The 22,604-nt window shown below is 31.6% G+C and overlaps 2 protein-coding genes across 2 annotated transcripts in view; both read left to right on the plus strand.

The window, feature by feature from the left end:
• The first annotated feature begins 7,411 nt into the window (after positions 1–7,411).
• Positions 7,412–12,806, plus strand: LOC148311106 (BTB/POZ domain-containing protein KCTD9-like). The gene is made up of 6 exons (XM_088257231.1): positions 7,412–8,000; positions 9,209–9,408; positions 10,603–10,738; positions 11,244–11,318; positions 11,497–11,615; positions 12,601–12,806. The coding sequence occupies exons 1-6, from the start codon at positions 7,490–7,492 to the stop codon at positions 12,715–12,717; spliced, it is 1,158 nt and encodes a 385-aa protein (XP_088113357.1). The 5' UTR covers positions 7,412–7,489; the 3' UTR covers positions 12,718–12,806.
• A 205-nt stretch (positions 12,807–13,011) lies between these two features.
• Positions 13,012–22,604, plus strand: part of LOC148311107 (uncharacterized) — a 34,952-nt gene continuing 25,359 nt past the window's right edge. Inside the window, exon 1 of the mRNA XM_088257241.1 lies at positions 13,012–13,142. Coding sequence (XP_088113367.1) covers positions 13,103–13,142 — 40 coding nt within the window. The 5' untranslated portion in view covers positions 13,012–13,102. The remainder of the gene's footprint in view (positions 13,143–22,604) is intronic.

Here is a 22,604-nt window from a genome sequence, read left to right on the forward strand (position 1 = left end):
GGCACACAATCTTCGCCTCTTCCACATTCATGGCACGCCGATTATTCTAACTCCTGCAGAGCGGAGAAAAGTTTTGGTAAAAAACCCAAGACTTATCTGAGAATTCGTGAATTAGCCGAAGGGGTTTATGATCGAGTTGATAGAACGAAACTTACATAAAGGAATGCCTTGTACAAGGATAGCTCTGCATGCATTAGGGTAAATTTAAATATAATACATATTATTCAATACTTAAATGATCAATTCTCCATTAAAAATAAATCCACGTTACGATCAACTCCAGTACGATATAATATTCTTCTTCTTCTTCCTAACCTTTATTCCCACCCAATGGTGCATAGGGCACTGCATCGTATTGACCCAGTGTTATCTTGATCGTTACTTACATGAAGGCAAGGTGACCACTCCTGCGCTTAGGGTCCAGTCCAAGGTAATATTATATGAATATTAAATTGTAAAATCATTTATTTTTATTTTTACCCTCCCCCTGAGATTTGAGCCCAGGACCTCCAGAACGGTAGCTTAACACCGTAACCATTACACTACGAAAGTGGACTAAGATATATAGTAAGACAGAAGATAAAATCGTGGAAATGTATCGAGTTTTTTTAATTATAATTTACCAGCAGAAAGACTATTATTCCAGAATAAGCCATCAATAATTTCAATCAAGCACAGTTCTTCCACAATTTATTATTATTTATTTTTAAAAAAAGTTACTTTTTATATTATTTATAATATTTGTATTGTATTTTGAAAATTATAAAACAGTTTTTTTTTTGTGAAAAGATACCAAATTAACAGAATAAATGATGAAATGTCATAACTCATCGTGATCAAATTAATAATTTTTTAAACATTTTATTATTACTCTATATCCAGTCAGACACTAGATTTTTCACCATACGGATGATATATCAATATTAAAGGTATCTCAACTTGACATGTAACATCTATCTTTTTAAACGAAAGGAGATGGAAGGTTACATTTCAAATTGAGACATCTGTAATATTCAAAAAAAATATACATATATAATCAGTAAAAACAATTAAAAATGGTCGATAAAAACACATACAAACGATTTTAGATAAAACACTTTTTTATTATATAGTTAAAACACCATACCGGAACTCACTTTGTGATCAACAAATAGGTATAGACCTAAAAGACCCGACCATTCTACTCAAAAACTGACATTTAATATACTAGTACGATTTTTTTAAACAGCTACGATTTTTTTTAAACAGCAACGAATGTCTAAACACCTCTTGGTGCGTTTTTGACACTGGTATTTTAAAACCGGTTTTCAAATCAAGATGTCGTTGAATGTATTATAAAAATACATCGGTTTATAGAAAATCTCAAATGTTGATACTACCATAAAACCTACTCATTGAATATTTTAGTACGGACCATGTTTGAACATCTATGTATGTATGTGTACCTGTGTATGTATATACAGAACGAGAACCAGACACAGTATTAAAACATGGACTTAGAAATGAACCTCATATAAGATTCTTATTGCTTTTTCTGGTTTAATATCCCGGTTTGTGTCTTAGCTCGAAACTCCTCTTTGCCGGCGTTTCAGCCACCGTTATAAGGGCTATATAGAGTTTTACAACGGCGATTTTTAAGTTCATCCCAAATAATATATTAGGTCTATTCTCATTTTCTGTATTCTACCCTCATCCGATTAAACTCATCAATATTCTTTATATACATAAGTACCAGCGAATAACACACCTCGCTCACTCCTTTGAACAACGTCATATATCAAAAAACTTGATTTTTCATAAGATCATTTTTAATGTGTTAAAATATAATAAAATGTATATAAAATAAATATCAATCCACTTATTGAACTTTTTACTGTGCTACAGATCTCTTTAGGCAAAACCTGAATGTTTTTTCTCCAATTGAAAAATATTTAGTTTATTTCAAAAAAATAATTAAACAATACCTTTTCTTCAAAATGCAAAAACAGCACTTTCTGCCCTGTAGCGGGTGAGTATAAAGTTAAAAATATGTCGCTTTTGCTGGGATTGTCAACTGAAAATCGTCGATTTTTGATATATGACGTTTTTGAAAGGAGTGAGCGACATGTATTAAAAACCGTTAGCGAAAGGAGTCATCATGCGTTACGTTTAACGAGCTTTTTAATGACAATTTATTACAGCACCTAACTTTGCAGTATTTTATAAATTGTGTCCAATGTATTTTCTATTCTATAAGTAAGATAAATAAAGATAAACAGCAATTTTTTTGGTTATAAAATCATAAATCGTTTTAACTTTTCATATTATTTTGATAATAGTGTGACTGTGCATTTAAATTATCTGACCTATATTCATTTAAAAATGATGATTTATTATCTTAATATGTCGAACATTTCAATCCCATCAAATAAAATGATAAAAACTAGCTGACTATGGAACGAAAGGTCGAAATACGTTTGAAAAAAATGTTTTACAAATAAAAATAAAACAGTCTTGAATGTCTCCTGATAACAGAAAAATACTAGTATGAAATTATATATTTTTTTTTAATTGTTATGCGTATCCAATATCTACTTGTTATCGTCAATGTTTTTATTGTATTTCAGTAGATTTAATTAAATCAAATTGAAATTAAAAAAAAAAAATCCTACCGTTACTTTACCTATCCTAACCTAACCTAACTTAACTAGACCTCCTCTAACAAAACCTATTGAAATTATGACAAGCCTTACAAATCAACATCCACACAAAAATCATTAATAAAAAATCTCAGTTTGAATTTTTCTGAATCTGTTTTTCCGAATGTTTTATTAATATTCAATCGTTATTTCTTATCTTTGTTTTAATTTACTGAAATATATATTTTTAATAATATAATTAAAGCTAGTTAGAATACTTGTAAAGTTCGAAAATACGTCTTATAAAAGCGTTTTTTAGGTTTTGTTTTTTACATAAAAAAAATGTGTATTTTTTCAAATACATACGAAAAGATAAAATACTTGAAAAGACAAAATAATTATCTTATTATTATTATTTGAGTTACTGTTTAAATTGTTTACCTGCACATGGATTATACGAGTATTCACAAAAATTATATTGAAACTGCACTTTTTTCATAAAATATTTTATAGAAAAGGCACTATTTTATAATTACATTGTTTTTATTTTATTTAAACGTTCTTCTTGCTTATTTAAGTATAAAAATAATGAAGAAAAGCAACACATTCTCATAATACACGTGCCATTTATATTTTTCATATATCCACTGATATTTTATACGCTTTACACTTTTACTGACGGATTCTATAAACTCTCGACTTGTTGAGTGATGACAATGCTTTCGTGTCAATTAATCATGTGTTTTTTCGTTCCGCCCGGCGACTTCTGTTTCCCATACACATTACATATGTAAGCATGACATTGGCGACTTTCTGTCGCTCTGAAAATCTGCAATGTTTCCCGATGTTTACCGAATTCACCCGAAGGAGAAATTTTTACTATCGGAGAGCAACCGAGATTTGTGAAAGGCTAACTTTTTTCACTGAAACATTCTCGAATATTTTATTAAACTATCCCAAGAAATAGACTTGAAATGAAATGATAATATTATCTTTTAGTACAACGTATGCAAGTCCAGAGAGCTTTTTCGGGACCCAATAGTGCATTGGATCAAATTGATGTATTGTTAATTGAAATATAAAAATGAAACAATTGTAAACGACGACTTTTTTATTTTTATTATTTTTTGAGTTATTCAATGTAAACACGACTAGTTCCGAAACTACATACATGTATTCTTATCAACAGGTGATAGAGACAGTTTGTATTTAAACCTGTTAATGAGGACATCTGTAGTTCTCGAAACTTGACTTTTTTACATAAAAAAAAATCATCGTGTTTTCCCACTTAGTTAAAACCAAATAAATTAATAGTAAAAATAGTTAATTCGATCGTTTATTACATGCCGGCACGGTGAGTAGTCCTGCGCTTCAGGTACCAGTTGTGGGAAATATTGAATATATATTATAGTGAAAAATTACTCACAATTATTTTGACCTTCCATGAAAATCGAACCTAGGACCTCCAGCTTGGTAACTAAACGCCCTTACTACTACAGAGGCGGAGTACCTAACAGTAACCCGTATTTTTTATACTCAGTCAATAGGAATATAGACTCCTTGCCACATCGGTACATTCAAAGATACATATTTATTTCATAGATACATTTACTAAATGTATTACGGCTTTTAAGGCATGGCCTGTGTTGAGCCGAAAAACCAACATGTCAATATATTTTTTTATTATTTTATTATTATATACATTACATACCTACAAGAGATACAATAATAATTTACAGTATAAAGGTTTTACAATAAAATATTTAAACCTGGACTTTAATTAAATCACTTAAATCACTTTGATAAATATCTATAACCACTCCCTATGTGAAGCAAATGTAGACCACAAACGCTCCAGGTTCTTCTTTCGGCTGCCAGCTCCCTTGCATCTTCCCAAGTTAAATAAACACATACCTGCATATACTTGCACAAATGTACATATATGTATACATACATTTATACATTTATATACCTACATAATTATTTATTTTTTTATTCAGACCCACCAAGTCACATTATGTGTCTTTTCGATAAAGTTCTTTTTAAATCCTTTTTTTTAAATATTTTTATAAATTTAATACAATACACACATCAAAAAGAAAAAAAAAAGAAAAAAGAAATCTATTTTACAATTTTTACAATATTAACCCTTGGTCATTTACCCATTTCTTTATTTCGCCTTTGGTCCATATCTTTATTTGACCTTATACCTCCGCCGGAAACAGATTGAAAACATTATTGAAGAACACATGACTGGTCACCTCCTCTGAATCTGATATCATTTTTCATATCGAAATTATATATTTTTTTAAAGTTTGTATTTATAATGGATTTTTATAATCAGGTCACTTATAATCACTTCTGTTCTGAAAAAATCCTCGCGTGAACATATCTTTTAATTCAAACACTGGACTAATCTCTTAAATACAACATTTTGAGTGTGTCCAAATACTTGTTCACAAAATCTGGATTATCTACAATTACAGGAGTTATTTTCATATTATTTTTGACTTCTCATCAAAGATGAAGAAGAATATGAAATATCCATATTCTTCTTCATCTTTGATGAGATGTCAAAAATAATATGAAAATAACTCCTGTAATTGGAGATAATCCAGATTTTGTGAACAAGTATTTGGACACACTCAAAATGTTGTAAATTATTTTTCATATCGAAATTATATATATTTTTAAAGTTTGTATTTATAATGGATTTTTATAATCAGGTCACTTATAATCACTTCTGTTCTGAAAAAATCCTCGCGTGAAACAAATATCTTTTAATTCAAACACTGGACTTATCTCTTAAATTATTTTTTTTTAAAACCCTTATCCGCACCCCAATGATGCATAGGGCACTGCTTCACATAAACGCAGTGTTATCTCGATTGATTACACATGAAGGAAAGGTGATCAGCCCTCCACTTCAGGTACCAGTCCAGTGTAGTATTGAATAAATATTAGAGTGAAAAAATCACTTATATTTATTGAACCCCCCTGGGAATCGAACCCGGGACCTCCAGAACGGTAGGCGAGCATGCTGACCATTACACTACGGAGGCGGACAAATAAATTCTCTTAAATATACATTAGACAAATCCCTATGTTTAAAACAAGATACATTCACATTTATTATGTTCTTGGAATGCAGTCCTCAGGGGTTTATTTCAAGATTTGTGTACCATTCTAAACAAATTAATGTTAAATATGTCTGTCCGTTTAATGCACGCTGATATTTATGAATTCGTAGCTACTATTTACTGAAACGAATATTTTAGAGTAAAACTCAGAAATTTTGGGCGTAGGTGTAAAAATGATTAATTGAAATGTACGCCAATCTGGGGGAAAATTGCAACGGAAAGATTAGGCATTTACCTCATATTGTAGACAATTTTAACATTCTGCTATATTATTTCTAAAAATTTTAGCATTTTGAAGTCCGTCGTCGATTTGCTTTGTCAGTAATTTCATGTTACGTAAATAAATATGTCCACCTTCATATAAGTTACCATGCTGGAGGTTCCGGGTTCTATTCCCAGGGGGATAAAAATACCATTAAGTGTTGTATCACCATTATGTTTTTTTATATTACCCTGGACTGGTATCAGAATCCTTCAACTGATCGCCTTGCCATTATATAATTAACGATCAACATAACATTGCGTCAATTTGATGCAGTGTCCTATGCGTCATTGGGTGCGGATGAGGGTAAGAATAAGAAAAATAAATAGTTATTTGTAAAAAAAATACACTGTATTGTTGACGTGTATCTTTCCATTGGAATTAAATACCCGATCTCTGTAAAGTACACAATCATACTTAAAATTTTATTATCAATCGTTTGTGTACAAAAAATTTAAAAAAAAAACTTAATTTTTATATGTATATCTGTTATGTCAACGGAGATAAAAGCATTTTTTTAAAAAGGGAATGTGGAAGTCTGGGCCTTAACAAATCTGACAATTAAGCTTTGTCTGTTTTAATTCTGCCCATTATTAAATATTTATTTTATCTTAATTTGGGATTTCAAAAACAATTCATTTAGTCATTGGGGCGATGCTCACGTGCACACGTTCTTGCATTGATTTTAACTTAAACGCACGTTCATTTCTAATTTCGTTGTATGTGTGTAAAGTTTGATAAAATATATGGTTTTGTGCACCTAAAGGTGGAGACTGACCGTAGTCATTTCGTCGTAACGTAACACGTTACGATGCGAGCATTCAGGCAATCAAAACAGTGAGCCGAGCGCTCTATCCATAGTTTCGGATGCTCGCTGATGCTCGCCGCGAGCGATGTTACGGTCCGGTCGGTCACCACCCTAGAGAGTAAGAGACCTATTCAAATAATAATAAATAAAAAAAAAACACTCACTTTAGCTGATAAAGATTTGAAATTTTACAAAAAAGAGCTATTTTATTAGATTCCAAAATTGTAATACGTGAATATTACTAGGTTTTATGGTTAAATTTAAAATAGATAAAATACACATGAGTACACATAAGCCGTCCTACGTATGGGCTCTGTGATAAAAAATGACACAATTTAAAAAAGTGAATTCGAAATAACATATTTGGAGAGCTGCATTTTACTATTGTCCAGCTATATTTTCCTAAATTGCATTCTTCGTACTGTTAAAAATATTTGTTTTTTCAGACTTTGGTAAAAATAAAACGTGATAAAAAAAAATACAAAAAATAGTACACACAACTCAGTACCTACCTTCATAAATTAGACACACTAAAAATATATGTTTATGGTTTTTATATTTACGTGTTTCGTCTATGATTTATAAACGTCAAATTGACGTTTTCGTTTTGTTATGACGTCTTTGTCATTAGGAATATAGGGCACAACTTCAGTTTAATAATATGAAAAGAGTAACAATTTATCGTAATGGTTCACAGTCCAATGGAAAAGTTGTCGCTCTGTGTGATTCCTTCGACGATTTTTTAATATCTACTGGAGAAAAATTGAAAATTACAGCTAAAAGAATATATTTATCATCGGGCGGAGAGATAGACGACATAGAACTGATTCGAGACAATGATGTGTTATATATTTCTGCCGGTGAAAATTTTCTTGGGGGTACTTCTGATTGCTCAAATGGCTGGATTACGTTGAATGTAGGAGGAAAACATTTTACAACTTCAAAATCGAATATTACAGAAAAAGAGCCGTTTTCCATGTTAGCGAGGATGTTCGCCGAAGAAAATGACAAGTTCTTTATGACTCCCAGTGCAAAAGATTCAACTGGAGCTTTTTTGATTGACAGAAGTCCTATGTATTTTGAACCAATCTTGAACTACCTTCGAAATGGTCAAATTATTATTGACAGTGGAGTAAACCCTCAAGGAATACTCGAAGAGGCAAAATTTTATGGTATGTTATATGTTCTCTTTTGTATATTTTTTCTCAACTCATAGCTTTCGGCAAGATATGCATTGTTCACAATAAAAATAAATCTATAACTGCAGACAGAGGTCTCTTGATGCATTTGCTGTGCGGCTCATTTTCGTGTCACTGCAGATTTGTAAGTACATTTTAATACTATGAAAGTTTCATTTTCTTCTAATAATGTGATGATTTTTTTTAAAAAAGAGAAATATTTGTGTTTTTATTATTTACACAAATATTTAAAATTCATACTATTTCTGTGAGCCTAAGCGACTCATTATTAGAAATAGGTATCAAATTGTGGTAGAGTGGATTCGAACCGAGAAACTTTAACTTAAGAGGCCGCGACACTAACCACGGGACGACAACCCGACACAATATTTTATACTTTCTGATGATTTTTCAATCTCAGACATCAAAAGAATGTCTCCAAATCAATAGAATATAAAACTGAAGCATTATCAATAGCAACTATTTTCTTCCATTTTAATTTACTTTTTATTTAGTTACTAAAGATTTTTCTACATACTTTTAAATGTCTATTTAGATGGTTCTTACTAGTCTAAATTTTCTGTTTTTTCAATTTCTTGTAGTTTTATTTTGATTACTGTGAGTAATCTAGGGTTTTTATCTGTATATTTCTTTATGCTGGCTTATTCTTAAAAATAAATCACCTGATAGGTAACGTTTTGACATAAATTATATCCATTTCCCACAAAAAAAAGCACTAGGCGACTAGGTAGCTTAATATAAACTAAGATAGTAACTGATTGGGATTCTGCATAATCTTCAAATTAGTAGGCAAAAAGTTCCATGCAGCAGAGTCTGCCACTACAAAGGCTCAAACTCAAACTTGGCGCAGGGTTGGCGTTATAATTGAGAGTTTTCCTCCGCTTGACTCAGAAGTTGGCCTAAGTGTGGATTATCTAAATTTAATACTCTCTAACATACACAAGTCCAAAATATATTTTGGGGCCATTTAGTATAAGGATTCAAACATTATCTAGCACAATTTAAATTGAATTCGTTCTAGACACTTTGGTGTTGCAAGATGTAAGAGAATTTTGACACCTGTGTAATACTTTTATGAATATTTTAGAAACTGATCCAACAAATATTATTACAAGGAATTAATACACATTAAGTAATGATTTTTAATAAATAAATAATAGACATGATTACTCTTTTTTCAGGAATTGAATCAATGGTGCCGCAGTTAGAAAGACATATACAGAATGAGGTAGCAAAGACTACAGACAATGCCCCTCTCACCCGTCAAGAAGTTATAAAAGGTCTTGTATTGACGACCACAAATGATGACCTCCGATTTCAAGGTGTCAATTTAGCTGGTGCTGACTTAAACAGGCTAGATTTAAGGAACATTAATTTCAAGGTAATTATAATACATCAATTTGATGTAAAACCGGTAAAAGATGAGTGTCTAAAGTTGTGTGTCTGTAGAATACTGGGAAATGCCCATTATCAAAAGAGGCGGGCAAAGGACATTGTCCTTTTTTTGTAAGCTGTACTCAATTTAAATAAAAATTAGTCTAAAGGAAGAATGTACAACAATGTTGAATTTCAACTTATAATTCAAATTCTGTTAATCAAAAAAAATTATTGATTCAGCAGTTATTTTGTGGTAACGTCTATCCATTTTTAATTTGAATTTCATTTGGTAAATACCACTATTTTCTAAAATGTATTGTGGTACGTGTTTTGAAGCATTCCGCATCATAGTGCTTGAAATTGATGCGGAAGTCATTAAAACACGTATGATAATGGATTTTAAGAAAAGTCAACTTTAGATAAAAAAAATGAACAACAAAATAACAATAAGAGGACATGATAATTGGGACTTCCTCGATCTACTTTATCGACTTGACAATAAATTTTCGTTTATTGTAAAAATTTTATCGTTGTATCGACTTTACAATAAATTTTCAGGTTAATATAATGCCCATTTTAAACGAAAATTAACATGTACAATACCACTTAATGAGTTTTATTTCATTAATTGATTCGGCAGTCACTTTGTGGTAAAATCTATCCATTTTTAATTAGTATTTTACTTAGTAAATACCACTATTTCTTAAATCTACTGTGACACGTGTTTTGATGCATTCCACATCATTTTCAAACATCGTATGAAACAAACAATGTATAAAACACCGTATGAAACAAACACCGTATGAAACAAACACCGTATGAAACAAACACCGTATGAAATAAACACCGTATGAAACAAACACCGTATGAAACTAACACCGTATGAAACAAACAACATACACAGTGTTTGAGAATGATGTGGAATGCATCGAAACACGTGTCACAGTAGATTTTTAGAAATCGTGGTATTTACTAAGTAAAACATTAATTAAAAATGGAGTTTTATTAAACAGAAAAGTATTATACACGACTTGTTTCGAAAACTACAAATGTTTTCATCTACAGGTAAAAAGTGAGACATGTCATAATGAACATGTTATTCCACAAAGGTAATGCCGAATCAATAAATAATATAATATAATGCTGCTTGATGTCTGATCCAAAGTGAATGTCGTAAATAGTATCAATTTTTTTTCAGTATGCTTGCTTATCCAGATGTAATTTGGTTGGAGCAAATCTCTCCCATTGTTGCTTAGAAAGAGCGGATCTATCGTTTGCCAATTTGGAGGGTGCACAGCTTCTAAGTGTGAAAGCTTTATGTGCTAACATGGAAGGTACATAACTAATTCTATAAATTTATTTAAATGAAAATGTAAATTTGAGTTTGTTCAAAATTTATAACACAACTTTGTTAAATATTTTAACACAACTTTGCTTTCGAATACATATGCATATTAAAAAAAATCTATCCATACAGGTGAAAATTGTAACAGGTGACAGGTATTTTTACTAATTAACCATCATGTCCCTTTTTGAAGAAGTATACCGAGAGAATAGAACCCCACACCACTCTGTCTTTGCAAAAATTCTTCACCTTTTCCACATTTTTTCCCATCCCCACCGATTATTCTGACTTCTGACTTATCCACTTCCAAGTATTTCAAATTTATAATTTCATTTAAGTTCATCATATTTTCCTTTTGTTATCCTCTCCTCTTTATTTTTTCACGTATTCGCCATGTTTTTTTCTTCTTCTAATATATTTGTAAACCCCTCCAGGAATTCATGTAAAATTAAAAAATAAATACATGAAAACTGCAATTCTTTTTATTTTTCTAGGAGCCATTTTAAGAAGCTGTAATTTAGAAGACCCTTTGGGTATTAAAGCTGTTTTGGAAGGTGTTAATTTAAAAGGTATTATTGTGTACAATTTTTGGTGAGTAGGTATAAAATATCAATTTTACACAAGTGCACTGGTGATGTCATGAAAAACACAATCTGATTGGTTTATCTCTTGCGGTTCCCATATAATATTAATAAATAAGAATAAAATTTAAAATTAAAGGATTCAATAAATAAAAATTATTTACAGGAGCTGATATGGAGGGCAGTAATATGGCCGGTGTGAATTTGCGTGTGGCCACACTGAAAAATGCAAATTTACAAAACTGTGATCTACGAGCCGCAGTATTGGCTGGGGCCGATTTGGAGGTTTGTAACAACAATATTTTCAAATTAGTATTTAAAAATAACAAGTACCTACCCACCAGGAGTGTTCATGAAGAAAGATTTTTGTGTACACCTCATTTACCCATCTCTATTATCCACCATGCAAATTTGGCTCAATATTTTTGGAATTATGTACATCGGAATGAATCATGTTTATATTCAAGGAGGTTACACCACCAACCCCTTACTCTAAATATAATCACATGTGTAATTCAGAAATCCAAGATACAGTCTGTTCACAGTTATTTTACCTCTAGTTTGTTTTTATTTTTTTAAATTATTTATACTGCCAAATAAGTATTTTTTTAAAATTTTAAGTTATTTTACCTCTAGTTTTTTTTGTATTTTTTATTATTATTTATACTGCCAAATAAATAATTTGCGGATAAAAATATCTACTACTGAACTTTATTGTCTGTGACCAGTCCAGTAAAAAGCATTATTGGTCATACATAAAAGTAAAAAGGGACTAGAAAACATATGTTTGTGCAAACCCATCATATAAGCAACCTATCCCTTTTGATATGCGCAATCTACATATTGTGAGTTTGTTTAGTGACTTGGTCTGCTTGCTAATCACCCGGGCTACTATTAGAATTAAATACGAACCTTATACAAAAGATTAATTACATAAAAATAGTTGACTACAAATGATGACAAAATGGTTGTTTTCATAGTAACTTGGTTCATTTGTAACTACTAAAACTGCCATAACACTACTGTTGAGTTTTGAATGTGTGCTTTATTTTGTGCCATTTATACCTCTGCAAAGTGAAAAACATAAATATTTTCATTTTATTTTTTTTCACTGCATGCCCCCGGCATTCGGTGATAATATTGTGTCAACTTCCATATTGGGTTTAAATATAAGGACCCTTCAATGACCGTCATTTTTTATGCGCAAAAATATAACGTTAAATTGAGAACTGTGATGTATTTAAAAATTACCGCCTTTTTATTCTTGCAGAACTGTGATCTTTCTGGCAGTGACTTGCATGAAGCCAACTTAAGAGGCGCAAATTTAAAAGATGCGACTTTCGAATTAATGCTTACTCCGCTCCATATGTCTCAAACCGTCCGTTGAATAAAAAAATTTGAATGATTTTGTATTTTTATGCTTACTTATTTATTAGAAAATGTCAAATAAACTTTAAAAAAATAAATTACTGACAATATTTATTTTATTTCTGTATGTTGTCAATCCTTCCCAATGTCCTACATTTTAATACACACTATCTGGATTAAAAATGGCCGAGTTTCATTGGTGTGTTGACAAATCCAAATGGTGTCTTAATTGAACAACTTGAAGTTAGCTTCACTTGTTTTGAAATCTATTTTTACCTATGACGAGTTGTGCAATACCTGCATTCACGATTTCACAATAAATTCGGCGTTTGTCGGTAGTTCGTCGTTGTCAGATGCGACTGCACATTTGTGATAAATAAATTAACATCTTTTGAAAACTCATTATGTTGAACGGAGATAGCTCGCAGGCTTCGGAGGCAACCCGTAAGTTTAAATTATAATTATTTTGTGTGGTATATGAAATAATATTGTTGCCGTTCGGCGTATTTTTTTTTTGGTGCATTGACAATTTTGACATGGAATTTCACCTGCAGATGTTTTGTTTAGCATTAAAAACAAGAGTGTCATTTCTTGTGTTGCTATGCTCGGGTTCCAGAACTTATTTTCAGTGGAAATGTCTTAAATTTTGTTCCGAATTTTAGGTTCAACATGCGTTTTTTCAGAATTTTGAGGTGTTTAATGAGCGGCCGATAACTTTGTCAAGATTGATAAGCGTCGTGCCGCTTTATTTACTTGATATCTGGGATCCAGTTAAGCATTTAACGTTTAGATTTTAGTATTTCCGATAGTTGGTTTTACATTTGCACGCCCTTTTGGGAATAGAATTTGCGGCATTGAGTTCGTGTTTTCTAGTGTCAGAAACTACCTACGCGTATGCAAATATCGTAACTCGCATGTTTTTTACATGATTGGAGGTAATTGAATTGTCCTTAAGTATACATTATTTGTTAAATAGCAAGTTTAAAAAAAAAAAATTACTGTATATTATATCATGTTTTTGTGAAAATAATAAATAATTGTTGCAATTTTGTTAGTGGGTAATTTTTTTTCAAGGCTAGGTACAATGAGTAAGAACATTAGTTTTATCAATATTAAAATGAAAAAAAAAACATTTTACTCTAAAAAATAAAACATGTAACACATAATTATATACTAAATAGGCGATGCAGTCTTCACTTCCATGCATAATAAAATGAACTCCATATTGATTTTAAAGTACCTACTTGTTCCATCAGTGTGAAGGAGAGTTACACATATTAATTATTAAAATGTTCAAATAGGTCAATACCATACATTATGATCAAATTTTTTATTCAAAACAGTGAAACATATTAAGATTATTAATTTATTTATTTAGTACTTTATTCAGAATTAGCGTACACACTCCTTGTACTATGGTAAAGCACATGCTATTTTTTTGGAATTTAAACATCTTTTACATGCAGTCATACATATTCTTCCTGGCCATATTCCTTTCCTATGTGGAGCATATGGAGTCCATCACAAAATACCTTCAGGTTCTTCTGTTGGCCACCAGCTCCCTTGCATTTTCAAGTGAGGTCTGCGTCTCGAAGTTCAGACGAAAACTGCTGATGGATTGTCAGCAGCGGACGTCTTGGGTGCTGGGAACCTGATACCTTGTAAAAGAGGCAAGCTTGATTAAGGCTCTCGGGAGGCATGCCTATCCAACGAAATAACCTTTTCTTGGCGACATTTGTGACCATAGGTTTCTGCGTCTTATGTCATATTTCCTTATTCCCCATGAAGTAAAACCACCGCACGCCTAAAATTCTTCACATGCATTTATCTTCAAAACTGAGTATACGGTTGCTCTGGGCCCTTGTAATGTGCCATGTTTCACAACCGTATAAGAGAATAGGAGCAATGCAGTCATTATATAGGTGGCATTTGGTCTTCACCGAGCACAAATCCAATCTCTAGACGGTCTTCATATTGTTGAATGTGGTGCCCGCAAACACTAAACGCAGCCCTTTATGAATGCTGCCATTTTTTCGTTATGTACACCCCAAGTACTTGAAACAATCAATTCTCTCAATGAGCAACATCAAGGGTAAACCTTGTACTTGGAATCAGACATAACCGCTCAACGCATTGTCCTACGTTCACACAAAATAAACACTCTAGTTTCATTTTTCAATCCATAACATAAAAACTTAAAATAAGGGAATAGTAACAGTTCTGGATCTGGTTTTGCAGAATGTAAAAATGTTGTATGTCTCCGTGGTGCAATGGTTAGCGTGTTTGGCAACCATGATGGAGTTCCCGGGTTCGATTCCCAGGTGGGGGGTGAAAATAAATATGAGTGGTTTTACACTCTAATATTTATTTAATATTACCCTGGATTGGTTCCTGCAGCGCAGGAGTGCCTTAATCCAAGTAACAATCAAGATTACACTGTCATTACAATGCAGTGCCCTATACACCATTGAGTGCGGATAAGGGTTAGAAGAAGAAATGCAAAAAGTATAGTGCCTACGCTAAAGGTTGAAAAGGATCACATGACTTTTGTTGGCTATGAATATTTGTCTGAACAGGAATAAAATATTACTTCTTTAGGTAGCGCATGACGATAGGTGCTTTAACTTGGGGTGAAACATCTGTTTTTTTTTAACCCATCCGCATCAGTTTTTTTTCAAAACATGTATATAAAGACACTAATTGAATGTATCCCCGCAAGTAAGAAAGTTGCACCGCCTGGAGGGCAGGTGATACGGGTTGTCAAACAAGGGGACGCTAATATTTTGCACCTGATAAAACGAGAACAAACATAGAAATAATCTTTAATGCAGAAAAAAGTACCGCGCACTATACATTTGATGTTTAGTGCGCGGTCCAACAGCCGACCAATGACACGCCACAGCCACGCCGCGCGCGTGGCTGTGGCGAACGAAATTCAAATTCAACCGAGTTATAATAATAAACTATCTCATTAAATTATAACTTTTACTGTTTTACCAATAAATATGGTACAAATAACTATTATGCACGTATTTAATCGTGTGTCTAGATCAGAAATGTGATAAATTAACATGAAAAAATAACTCAATAAAATATTACTCCTGGGATGTAAAATTTTGATTTCTCACTGATTTTAGTTGATATTTCAATCAAAAGGATAATTCTATCCTTACTGGGGACATCTTTGGTCAAGTGTTGTCAATAAATTTGTATTAAAATTATAAGAAATAATGCATTACAAAAAGCTTTCTTTACTGATTTGTAGATATCACACGAGAGTATCTTTATAATATGAACTACAACGAATGGGGGCGTGGTTTAAACGGCGGCTGATTTGCAAATGTAAAAACATACCTACCGCTAACGGTTGGCGGCTGATAGGCCGATGGGTTAGTATGAAAAAAAAATCGAAGTCTAAGCATCCCAGGCGCTTACTACCTGGCATTTGGCTGGCTTAAGTGATCACCTTGATGCTTAGTTCTTTCATATACCCAGCAGCCAAGTGCTAGGTCGTAAGCCCTGGGACGCTCAGACTTCCATCTTTTTTCATATAAATGTGATACCTATGATATTGGTGTATCATCCGTAGGGTAAATAATTCAGTGTCTAATAGAATAAATAATAAAAAAAAAACATTACTTCTTTAATCTAAGGAAGCACTGCATTTTATTACCGACTTGTGTATGCGTGGGATGACTATCTTGAGAGGTCAGACTTATGTCATTACTAATATCCTCGATAATTTCCTCAGACAAATTAATCTCGGCACTTAATAATTATTTATTTTTAATTGTTTTGTAACTTAGTTTGTATGATATAATTATAATAGACTACCAGAATATAACATAGGAATTCAATATTATATATTTACATAAATAACTTTTTTTAAAATTAAAAGATAATTAATATTTCTGTTCTTATGATTTATATGTACGAGACCCACTCCGTAAGCATAAGACTTAGAATTAGCACAGGGGTTGATCTTTTCTGTGAAGTCATTTGGAGCAAGTCATGACGATATTATTTTTTCTCAGACACCTCATATCGCTTACTCCTTTCAACAAAGTCATATATAAAAAACTTGATTTTTTAGGAGATTGTTTTAAGTTTAATAATGTAATAAAACATATTAAAAATAAATATCTAGCCACTTATTGAACTTTTTACTGTGCACCAGATCGTTTAAGGTAAAATCTGAATGTTTTTTCTCCATTTGAAAAATATTTAGTATATTTAAAAAATTTAGTAAACAATACATTTTCTTCAAATGCAAAAACATCTCTTTCTGCCCTGTAGCGGGTAAACATTAGGCCAAAAATATGCCGCTTTTGCTGGGATATAGTACATTTTCTGGGCATTCCGAAAACATGCACAACTGAAAATTGCCAATTTTTGATATATAACATTATTGAAAGGAGCGAGCGATATATGATATTTAATATTATAGTTGTCTTAACTTGATATGATACTCAGACTTCCAACTTTTTTTGTTTAAAATTTTTATGTTTCATCTTAATTTCAGTTACCTATAATATTGAAATTCTCTGTTTATATATTTTCCCGGGCTTTGCATGTTATCGGCCAGCCGAGGGGTGTTCCCTTTCCGTATCGCCTGCCACCTCGTAAAAGTGACATTAGCGGTCACTGGCAATCGTTCGAGGAACAACTCCTGTACCTAATGCACTCGCAACATCCGAGTGCATTATACTTACTTACTTCAGCCTTCTACTTGAGTCCATTATTGAACAAAGGCATCCCTCTTGGACTTCCACAGTTCTCTGTTGGACGCGACTCTCTTCCAGTGCAGGCCCGCCACATTTTCAATATCATCAGACCATCTTGTCTGGGGCCTGCCCACGCTTCTGCGTCCTATTCTAGGCCTCAAGTCAAGCACCTTTTTCGTTCATCTATCCTTAGACACACGACCTGCCCAGCTCCACTTTTGTTCTGCGATTCTTTGAGCCATTTTTTGCTTCATTTAAAAAAAAAATCTGTCCCAATGAACACAAGGTCTATAGACATTAAGTGTGCTTTGTCTAGTGCATCCCTTATCACAAAGCGTGATAGTAATATTTGTACCGCTGTAGATCGGTTGAGACAAATAATTTCACAGAATTTGATTCATCACATTGCCATTCATTTCAATGTCTACATATTTCCCACCATTTTACCGACTTGTAATTTAACCCTCGTGAAAGGTGCTGATTACTCACTACTATTATCTGGCCGGTATGCTTACTGTAAACATCTTATATCAATTTCTGAGAAAAATATTATTCCTTTTCTATATTCTCAACTTACCGCCGACTTTATTTGAACACACTGTTTATTAACTTGTAATGTTTTTATTGATCAGCAAAACGCTTCGATAAATTGTATACTGCCACATATTTATGTTTATTAAATTGAATTATTCTTTTTCTTATTCTTCATCTGCACTTAATGATGCATATTGCACTGCATCAAATTAATACATTAATAAATTGATTTTAATTTATATGAAGGAAATATATCTAGGAGTACCAAAAGTTTGAGTAGTGTGGTTGTCAATCATGGGTAGAACAGGTGAATGTTACGTATGTGTAAAGTGACCATCCTATAACAGGTCGTAAGCCTTGTAAATACCAAGATTTCCGTATTCTTCTTTATCTATGTTGAGATGTCAAAAATTGAAATATTAAAGATTCGTATATGTGTCGAATATTAAAAAAAAAAAGAACAAATGAGTTTCGCCATTCTAATATCACCTTTTGTTACATATTGAAAAAAATAAAAACTAGTGTCTGGATTCAATACTTCTGTACACCGAATGCAAAACCGAGGCAATGATTTCGCGGACCATATCGATATCTGGAATATGTCACTCCCTAACTATAAAGCAATAATAATTACAATATTTCAGGCTAATGCATAATTCCTGGGTTTTTTATATGTTCATCCTTGTTCAGATAAGTGCTTTCCGAACCAATAATATACTTAAAAAGAGAAACATATTATTTTATCATAAAGTATACATGTAATATATTATTTACAAATTGGCTATGGACGTTAATGAAGGAAAAAAAAGACATTAACTTTTAGCATAACATGTCGCTCACTCTTTTCAACAACGTCATATATAAAAAAAACTTGATTTTTCAAGAGATCATTTTTAAAGTTTAAGAATATAATAAAATGTATTAAAAATAAATATCAAGCCACTTATTGAACTTTTTACTGTGCAACAGATCTTTTTAGGTAAAACCTGAAGGTTTTTTCTCCATTTTGAAAATATTGAGTAAATAAAAAAAAAAATAAACAGTACCTTTTCTTCAAAATACAAAAAAAACACTTTCTGCCCTGTAGCGGGTAAATATTAAGTTAAAAATATGCCGCTTTTGCTGGGATATAGTACATTTTTTGGGCATTCTGAAAACATGCACAACTGAAAATTTACGATTTTTGATATATGACGTTGTTAAAAGGAGTGAGTGATGTCTATTATACTAATAAAACAATATTCATTTAGCATTATATATGTAAAAATAATTATTATTTTTCCCTAATCAGACTTTGAAACAACGTCAAAATTTTCAATAAAAATATGGTAATTATTCAAGGTACTTATTATTATTATTATTTAATATTTATTCATCTGTGTTAATAAGTGATGTGATGTTATTTCTGTTTCACCTTGGATAATAATCTATTTACACCGAGTAAGTTTCATCGGTGTATTACATATTATTTGCAAATCCATAAAGCTGCCGAGTTATTTATTGAAAAGATTATTGGAGAGATTAACACATTACACTATTTAAACTAGTCAACTGCTTTGATGGGGTGACCTTCTCAATGCAGTTCTCGGGTCCAAATCAAGTAGCCATTTTTTTTTTACAAATAATTTTAATTCCAAAATATTTTTAGTATCTTTTGTAGTAAATGGCAGGTTATTATACATCAAATGTTTAACCACATGTGTTAAATAATTTGCTATCATTGACATACTTAACGTTGCTGACTGTTGATAACACGTAATATTATTGAATAATTTAAGTAAAAAGTGTTCAATAATGTAATAATTGTGTTATCATTCTAAATATTATCTAACGTTACCCATTAGAATGTTTGCAGTGTTCTGGCTTACACTTTTAAATGAAAAATATTGCAATTTTTGTTTTCATACTGGTAACATATCACTCACTTTTTCAAGAACGTCAAATCAAAAAACTTGAGTTTTCAGGAGAACGTTTTTAAAGTTTAAAAATATAATACAATGTATTAAAAATAAATATCAAGGCACTTATTGAACTTTTTGCTGTGCAACAAATCTTTTTAGGTAATACCTGAAGGTTTTTTCTCTATTTGAAAAATATTTACTTTATTTAAAAAAATTATTAAACAATACCTTGTCTTCAAAATGCAAAAACAACACTGTCAGCCCTGTAGCGGGTAAATAATTAAGTACATTTTCTGGGCATTCCGAAAACATGCACGACTGAAAATTGACAATTTTTGATTTATGACGTTCTTGAAAGGAGTGAGCGATATAAAAATATGAATCTTCTTCTTCTTTACATGTCGTATCCCCCCCTACGTTGACTATCACTTGTGTCACTTGAGAATGTGTCACTATTTTGGGCAGTCCGAAACAACTCTTTGATGTTCTGTAATCCCTATCCATTCGTGTATATTATGGAGCCAGGACATCTGACTTCTTCCGACACCTCTTCGACCCTCGATCTAACCTTTGATGATTGGTTGAAAATATGAATATGATTTCATTACAAGTTGCAAATATTAATATAATTTTAATCAATAAATATTATTTCAATACAAGTTGCAAATATAAATATTATTTCAATTCAAGTTGGAAATATGAATATTAATTTATTACAAGTTGCAAATATAAATATTATTTTATTACAAGTTGCAAATATGAATATAATTTCATTACAAGTAGCAAATATGAATATTATTTCAATACAAGTTGTAAATATGAATACAATTTCATTGCAAGGTGCAAATATGAATATTATTTCATTACAAGTTGCAAATATGAATACAATTTCATTACAAGTTGCATATAAGAATATAATTTAATCACAAGCTGCAAATATAAATATTATTTCAGTACAAGTTGCAAATATGAATATTATTTCATTACAATTTGCAAATATGAATATTATTTCAATACAAGTTGCAAATATGAATATTATTTCAATACAAGTTGCAAATATGAATATTATTTCAATACAAGTTGCGAATATGAATACAATTTTATTGTAAGTTGAAAATATGAATATAATTTCATTGCAAGTTGCAAATATGAATATAATTTCATTACAATTATGTTCCCGTGTTACTGTCACGGAATAAACCGAAGATTCGTGGCGTATCCCTATGCCTCCACAACTTGTTTCCTATTTTCAAACACCTAAAAGTTCTTAGAAATACGATTTCTCAGAAGAATGTGCGACAAAACGATGTATGATAGATGTGCGAATAGTGAAATAAGGAACGAATGCAAAGCTGAGATAAGCATTATCAATAAAATTAAGAAAGGTGTGTTGAGATGGTTTGGACATGTAGAACGAATGAGTGAGGAAAGAACGGTAAAACAAATTTATGAGGCGAATGTTAGTGGGAAAAGAAGCAGAGGAAGACCGAGAAAAACATGGCACGATCAGGTATGCCAAATACTTGAAAGTGTTCAGGTTAGGAGTCGTAACAATCGGCGGGTATGTATGAGGAGATGCATGAACGTGGAAGAGGCGAAGAATGCTTGCAAGGACAGAGTGGTGTGGCGCTCTATTCTCTCTGCCTACCTCTGCGGGAAGCGGCGTGATGGTTAGTTAGTTAGTTACTTAAAAGTTCTTAGCGTTTCTCAAGTATGCGAATATAATCCATGTTTCGAACCTCGCATATAAATGAAAATGTTTCTGCTTAATAAAAAGCTTGCCTCATTCCACGATAGATATCTCTCATGAAGTCTATCGAGTTCAAGAACTGTGTATTAAGTTTAACCAATATATCTAGAAGTTCCAAGAATTTGAATAGTGTGGTTGTCAATCATGGGTTATTGGTGAATGTTACACGTGTGTAAAGTGATCACTAAAACCAACCCATGACTATTGTAAGCCCTTTTAATTCCCAGACTTCCATATTCTTCTTCATCTATGTTGAGATGTCATAAAAATAATCTAAAATTTGATTTGCAAACAGACATTTTTTGCTTGGATTTTTTTTTATCAGTTGCATTAAAATAAGTATGTGGTTACGAACATTATAAACGGCCATTTGTTAAACTAAAAGTCAGTTATGAATTTGTATGCACTAAACAATGCATTAATATTGTTATATGAACACCTGGTAATATTCGCCTTTTGTAAACAATCATTGTTATTTGTTCATAGACATTTTGAACATTGAGATAACATTTTATATTAGTATTGTTTTAACATCTGTCCATTTTTCATACTAAAATAAAATGTTGACAAAGTTTGTTTTATTATCAGACTCTCTGTAGTGGCCATTTGTATGTAAAATGATTATACACATCGCTCACTCCTTTCAAGAACGTCATAAATCAAAAAACTTGATTTTTCAGGAGAACGTTTTTAAGATTTAAAATATAATACAATGTATTAATAAATATCAAGCCACTTATTGAACTTTTTACTGTACAACAGATCTTTTTAGGTAAAACCTGAAGGTTTTTTTCTCCATTTGAAAAATATTTAGCATATTTAAAAAAATAATAACACAATACCTTTTCTTCAAAATGCAAAAACAAAACTTTCTGCCCTGTAGCGGGTAAATATTAAGTTAAAAATATGCCTCTTTTGCTGGGATATAGTACATTTTGTGGGCATTCCGAAAACATGCACAACTGAAAATTGACGATTTTTGATTTATGACGTTCTT

Source organism: Brachycentrus maculatus, unplaced genomic scaffold (assembly GCF_059751285.1).
Source record: "Brachycentrus maculatus isolate JH-2025_06_01 unplaced genomic scaffold, ASM5975128v1 h1tg000076l, whole genome shotgun sequence".
Taxonomy (NCBI): domain Eukaryota; kingdom Metazoa; phylum Arthropoda; class Insecta; order Trichoptera; family Brachycentridae; genus Brachycentrus; species Brachycentrus maculatus.